The sequence below is a fragment of the Halyomorpha halys genome, unplaced genomic scaffold (genome assembly GCF_000696795.3).
Source record: "Halyomorpha halys isolate HHAL.00 unplaced genomic scaffold, Hhal_1.1 Scaffold1366.1, whole genome shotgun sequence".
NCBI lineage: Eukaryota > Metazoa > Arthropoda > Insecta > Hemiptera > Pentatomidae > Halyomorpha > Halyomorpha halys.
In genome coordinates this window covers 13338-20375 of record NW_027116257.1, presented here as the reverse complement: position 1 = coordinate 20375, position 7038 = coordinate 13338, and the positions used below count along the sequence as shown (strand labels likewise).

General features: G+C 39.2%; 1 protein-coding gene across 1 annotated transcript in view; it reads left to right on the top strand.

The window, feature by feature from the left end:
• LOC106689453 (uncharacterized) overlaps window positions 1–6691 on the top strand; it is a gene marked incomplete at its 3' end in the record, with an annotated part of 52849 nt that extends 46158 nt beyond the window's left edge. The window contains 1 exon segment of the mRNA XM_014434419.3: window positions 6533–6691. Coding sequence (XP_014289905.2) covers window positions 6533–6691 — 159 coding nt within the window.
• Window positions 6692–7038: the final 347 nt, after the last annotated feature.

Below are 7038 nucleotides of genomic sequence, written 5' to 3'. Positions count from 1 at the left end.
CCATTCTCAGCCAGCCAGTATTCCCCCCAATTCACTGGAAAACGCTCTCCAGTTCGCCGATCGGGTCACAATGCCCTTTTTTCTTCTAGGGCAACCCCTTCCTCCTCCACACGGAAGGCTATGACCCGGTAGTTGGAGCTCGTGTCTGACCGTAGGGTCCAGTCTGCAATAGGCTTCGCTATGGGAGCCGTGGCTAGTGCCACATCGATCCAACTCCGGCCCCGCGCTCCAACAAATGTGGAACCAGAATGCTCGTTCATAATGATCAGCTGACACCTAGCCACGCATTCTTCTACCAACCTCCCTCCAGCGTCTGTGCGAACCGAACAGACTATCACGCTTTTATACTTAAGCGCTATATTCACAGCAACTATATTCTCCACTACATTAATATTTACATTAATATTACATTACAACGGCGGCCTGTATGCTAAGACAAGAGCGAAGGCAACTCTGCCCCACCTGAAATATACATGCCGCCTGATCTGCTGTGGTGAATTGCTTCAGTTCCATTACGTCGAGGCCAGGGTTAACGACAACAATCGCTGCTCTAGACCACTTATCGCCACTGCCCAACGCGACCACCCTCAACGTAGTACCAAAACCTGTGACCATATTCTCCCGACAACATGGCTCTTGAATCGCCAAGATGTCAGCACTTCTGGTGAGAGTTCTTAATTCGTCCGCGACCACTCGTCTCCGGCCCATATACGGCCATTCCATGCTACCCGCACAATTTCAGAGATCTTCCCCCGCTCTGCCACTCGTCTTGCAATGCCTACAGCACGAGGGTTTCCCCATCTTCTTTCCAGGGCACTCCTTAACTTTGTGCCCAGTTCCCGGGCACCACCTACACGCCACCTTCTTCATGCAGGACATAGCTGGGTGTCCATAATCTTGACATCGTAGGCATAGCAAGGGGTTAGATAGTCCCTGATGGTCAAGCTCCACCATCCTCCGCTGACGTCCTTCGTGGACAGGGTCATCAGGGCGTCTCATGACCTGGTGCACCTCAAGCACCCACGTAGTAGTGAGCCTGCTTCTCGAGGGAGTGGAGAAGCAAAGTCTTAGCCACTCCCTCCTGTCTTTTTTCCTCCATCGAAACATCTATTGGGATTTTGTCCCATAGATATTTTTCAATAACACTCCTGTCCCAAAAGTTGGGAACTCCCTTTACTTCCAAGCGAGGTCTACGTGTTACAGTAAGACTCCCCTGCAATTCTTTTCCTCTTTGCTAGTCCCAAGTAAGGAGCTTTTGTGCCTGATCAGCGTCTTCAGTCCTGACCAGAACACTACCCTTTTGGGTGATCTTAATTAATTTCACGTCCCCAATTTTTTTTAATTCTTCTTGGGACGGGAGCTCTTTATCTATATCTTTCGCAATCTATCCCTCTGCGCAAACCTTGATGGTAACATTTTTCGCCACCTCCTGGGCTGTGGCCTTCTTCCTTCACACCACCTTTCCCCAGCCCTCACTTTCCTCTTCCTCGCTGTCTGTAGAGGTGTCCGATTCCAGGTTCCTACTCCTACAGATAGGCGTCTGGCTGGACCTTTGAGGCATCGGGGCCGGTACCGCTCCCTCATATTTACACTTCTCCTTTGTTGGAGTTGGGACTGATGGCTCAGCCTTCATCGTGTTTATTCCCTCCATAGCCCTTTTGTCCTTTTTATGATTTTCTCTATCTTTGGCTCTTGATTCAGCCCTTGTTTAACCCGTTTAAGAACGCGGGTTCGGGGACACCCATTCTTTTTTCCTCTCATTATATACTGCTCCTATGACGTCCCCTATAGCCTCAGCTACCATAGGAGCAGCAATCTGCGAGACTTTTTTACCAAAAATACTGTGAAGTTCATCCGTGGATTTGGCCTCTCGAACTACTTCAGGTATCATCCCCCATTGGGCCTCCAATCTAACTACTATATCGGCCCCACAGCTGGCCACTTAACTATTTTTGTATTTCTTGAAATATCTTTTTCCTTTCTAGATATCCTTTTACCTGATACTGGATCGCTTCCACCCTCTGGACGGACCTTTTCATTTCTAGGATGGACTTTGGTGGGGGGGGGGTACTCCTCCTCCTTAGCTCTCTTAACCCTTTTCCCTCTTTGCTCTCAAGGGCATTATCTCTATCGGCTTTTTTAACTTTCGGATTTTTATCTCCTCACTTAATAACTATATTTAAAACCAAAAACTCCTGTCCACGTACACTTAGGTCCAACAAAATAACGAATAACAATAACAAAATGCATATGCCACGAGCAGTACACACACAATAACACCGATTTCTCGGTTTCTACTGTCCTTTGGGAGTACCGACTCGCACAAGTGTCCCTCGTGACTCAACGAGTTATTCCCATTCCCCCCAGCACGCACTTATAGACAGAGCAGAGGAAAAATACGTCTTACCTGGTCAACTGCTAGTAGTAGACTGTTCTCTAAATTTACTCCAGAGGGTGGGGATAATCTGAGAGAGTGGAACAGCGTAGGACCTTCCTCTACGATGGTCGGAGCTCTACTCTCAGTCCGTTGATCATTTATTGATAACATCGTGGGGCCGAGGTATTTGAAACTGTCTAGTTTCAGATCAAGTTGCCGTCCATATAACTGTTTATCCCAATAAAATTTTCAAAAAAAATAGTGCTTTTTTTGTTTTTTATTTTACTTTTATAAAAATTGTTAAAATGGTCTTGGTGGATTTACTGAAACGTTAATTGTCCATCAGTACAATAACAACTTATAGTTAATATATAAAAATGAAACTAAACTTAATATAAATGAAAGTAGTATAATATACACTCCTTAGATTTATTTATTTATCAGAAAATTAACATTTATTGATTCTGTCTGGAATGGACGAAATAGTCCATTTTGATCTTAGCCAGAGCCAGCCCACTAGAGGGCGCGCAGCTCATTAGTATTTGCTAGCATTACTTCATTCAAGTTCACAATCAGCATATTTCCTGTCTTCTTGCTCTTTTAATTTAAGATTAAATAATAATATAAACTATAATAATATTCACTAAGGGCCGCTAGTAGCTCAGTGGTTAAGACACAGTTATACCAATTTGATGTCTATTGGCGGTGTCGGTTCGAATCCGGCCTAGAACGTTGATTTTTTTCATTGAGTGGGGTCCCACAAAATGAAACCTTTGACCCCCAACCATGGTGAGGCAGTATAGGACTCAAATGGGATTCTTGGCTGGAAAAAAAAATATTCACTTATAATAATAAAGTTTTAGTGAACACAAAGGTTCGATACCGATGCCACCAATTCTACACACATCTACTATCACTCAATGAATTGGATCAGTCTTGATCCAATCCTCCTACCTACGCTTTGGCCTACCTCTCGTACTTTTACCCGTCGGTTCAGTGTTTATTTACATTTTAGAGATCCGTTCGTTACTAAGTCCCACAACCTTACACGCCCATATTATTTGCCGCAATGTTATAACTTGAATTATATTTATCGGTTGTAGTTTGCTCAATTCAGTCTTGTGTGTTAAAGTGAGATGTAAAAATTCATTTTTTGTTGTATGCATGTTGCTCTGTGTCAAACTGTGAATATATCGATTGTTGAGCTAAAACCGTTTTGTAACAGTCAGAGTAGTCTGGAGTTGCCATCAAGGTTTTGTGTGTGTCTGTTCTCACTACAGTAAGAACGTTTTATGTCATACAACGGTATCAAGTAAAACAGTAAGGACAATAAAAACATTTTATTTATGTCCACCACCCCCGCGTTAAACAGGTTATGGTTCAACAGGGCCCAGGCAGTTCGCGAAATTAAAATTTGTAGTGAGACAGTAAAAATAGTACGGTAGTGTTTGTTCCAGTTCAAATACTTCGTGAAGTAAAAATAATTAAAGTTCTTTAACAGTAATTTCGTAAAATGTATCTCAACAGCTTCAATGAAATAAATCAGACCGAGTCGCTGACAGGACCTGAGAACTTCCAAATGTGAAAATTCAAGGTAAACATCTTTTTAAAAACCTACGGATTGTTTAGATTATTTCTAAAGATAATGGGTCTCCCAGAAATTCTTTGCAAGAATTCTTTGATTTTATATTTAAGACTGATATAGACTTGGCCAGACACATAAGCTCTATCGAAAATTTGGCATTTCGATTAAAATAATTAGGAAATAATATAGCAGATGATATGATCATTTCAAAAATAAGAACAACACTTTCGGAGCAGTATAAATATTTTCTAAGTGCTTGGGAAAGCACCGGCCCCGACATGAAAACTCTTTCCAATTTAAATACAAGATTGATGGCTGAGGAAAGACGTTCTTAAATTTCTACTGAGGACTCAAATAATCAGGCAGAATTTAAAACCAATGTAAGCAGAAATTGGAGAACTGCTCCAGACAAGAGAAAATGTTTTTCTTGCTCAAAAGAAGGATATCTGAATAAAGACTGCCCAACCACGAAAAAATCTTGTGGTGTGTGTAAAAAAACAAACCACTTAGAGAAGGACTGTTTCTTTCGTAAGGACAAAGTGAAAACAACAGTTTCTTTCCTTACTGAAAGATGTAAACAATCAACAGAATGGGTGTTAGATTCAGGTTCCACCAGGCATATGACCAACAATATAAGTTACATATTGATACGGAAGTAGATCTGGCTAAAAACTGTGCATCCCTGACAGCCAAAATGGTTGATTGTGTAAAAAGTGACAAATGTCAACTAAAAGAAGTGATATAGATACAAGATCTCAGCAGAAATTTGTTGGCTGTAGATGGAATAACACAGAACAGTGGATACGTGGCTTTTTCTAAAGACAAAGTGAAAATTCCAAAGAATAATACCGTGGTAGATGGAAAATGATCTCCTGAGGGATTTTATGTAGTCAACTTGAAGGTTGATTTAAATGCGAAAACTTATGCAACTAATGTACCATAACCAAAAAATAAATTTAAAAAGGCACTGAAACATCTGTGTTTGTTAAAGACTATATATTTGGTGTTAGTGAAGAATCCAGTGGTGAACAAAAAGCGTCTGAACCATTACCTTATATTGAAGAACATGAAGTTACTAAAAGAGCATTTAAAAATGAGTTTAATCTTGATTATCTACAACACTTACTTGACAAACGCTCTAAACTTCCCATTCACTACAAAAAATTAGTATATACTACAATAATCAGACCAATTTGGACATATAGAATTGAGCTCTGGGGCTCCACCAAACCATCAAATTCTTCCCGCATCCAATCGTTACAATCCAAAATCCTACGTAAAATCCTTGATGCTCCTTATTACGTCACAAATAAACTCATTCATAAAGACCTTAACATCCCATTCGTTGCAGATTTGACCCAAACCAGATATGCGTCTTTTTATTCCAAACTCCTTAACCATCCTAACCCATTAATTCTTAATCTTTCATCCTTAACAATCCCTGATAATCCTCCGAGGCGTCTGAAAAGAAGATGGCCACGAGACCTTCTAGTTTAAATTAATGTTTGAAGTACCACCAATGGGTGGTTCCTTCCCAAGATTTTCAAGTGTATATGAAACATACTACATATTTACTTATTGTATTATTTTGTACAGTTGTAAATTACAATAAATAAATAATTAAAAAAAAAAAAAATCTTGATTATGGTTCTGATGATGAAAGTGGTAACTCATAGATGGAAATAAAAGTAAAAAATGAAAAGGCTATAGAAGTGGATAATGAAACTTTATGTGTTAAAGTGAGATGTAAAAATTCATTTTTTGTTGCATACATGTTGCTCTGTGGCAAACTGTGAATATATCGATTGTTAACCTAAAACCGTTTGCAACGGTCAGAGTAGTCGGAAGTTGCCATCAAGGTTTTTTGTGTGTCTGTGTTGTTTGTTCTAACTACAGTTAGAATGTTTTATGTTATCTAACCGTAACTAATAAAACAGTAAGAACAGTAAAAACATTTTATTAGTATCCACCACCCCCGCGTTCAACATTGTGTAGCATTCTCAATTCTCCGGTTAATTCATCACTTTTTCGGTCCGAATATTTGACATAATACTTTATTTTTAATTGTGGCTCTGTTCTTCGCTTAGTGTTAGTGGCCACGTTTCGCGTCCGTGATGAGCCGTGGGAAGAGCTAGTATGTTCTGAACTCTTATCTTTTACCTTTGTAGATAAAAGTCTACGCAATTTCGAAATTGAAAAATAACCAGAATTTCCAGCCTTTATTTTGTTTGATGAGGAAACAAAAGAATTAGATAAAAATGAAATTATAAAAATAAAAGATTCTCATGTTGTAATAATAATTTGCTTTTGTCAAAAAATAATTATTATTTTGGAAATAATTATTTCGTGAAATAGCTTTTCAATTTATTGGATAACTACATTATCAAACAAGTGGCGCGTCCTAGGCGATAGCTGTATGGTAGACATTCTGCGCCCATCTCTAGTAATCTTTGAAAACAACTCTATATCAGAAAAAAGATAAAAATAAAACTACACTTTTATTATTATTATTATTATTTTATAGATCAATGTGCAAATTGTTTTAAAACAATCACTTGTTGCATTATCAGGCGGTATCGGATCTGCAAGCTTGGGGTAATGGCGGATGGAGGCCAGGATTCTTCACCCATGACACTCCTCACTTCTGCGAAGGCTGCAAAAAGCTCAACCCAAAATGGTTTCAAGAATTCATCAAAAACACTGGCCGGGAAGACTGTCCCATTCCTCCGGTGAGTTCACTTTCAGAATAAATGGAGGCCAGGGTAAAATGATGATTTAGAACTTTAAATAAAATAAATTGTACCCTTTATTCAAACACTCTTAACAATATTTCAAATATCCAACCTTTCGACCAGTCCGGTTATCCTCGAGGACAATCTTAACTACAAATTCACACCTCACAACCAATTAATTTAACCATTATAATACTCTGTTTCGGGTAACGGAAAGTCTGAAGGGGGGCTCCCAAACAGACACAAGAAATCTGAACCTGAAGAGATATTAAGTAAAATTAATTTATGAAAAATGTGAAATAAATTGAATATTGATAATTACAATTAAGCTTGATAAGAATTTT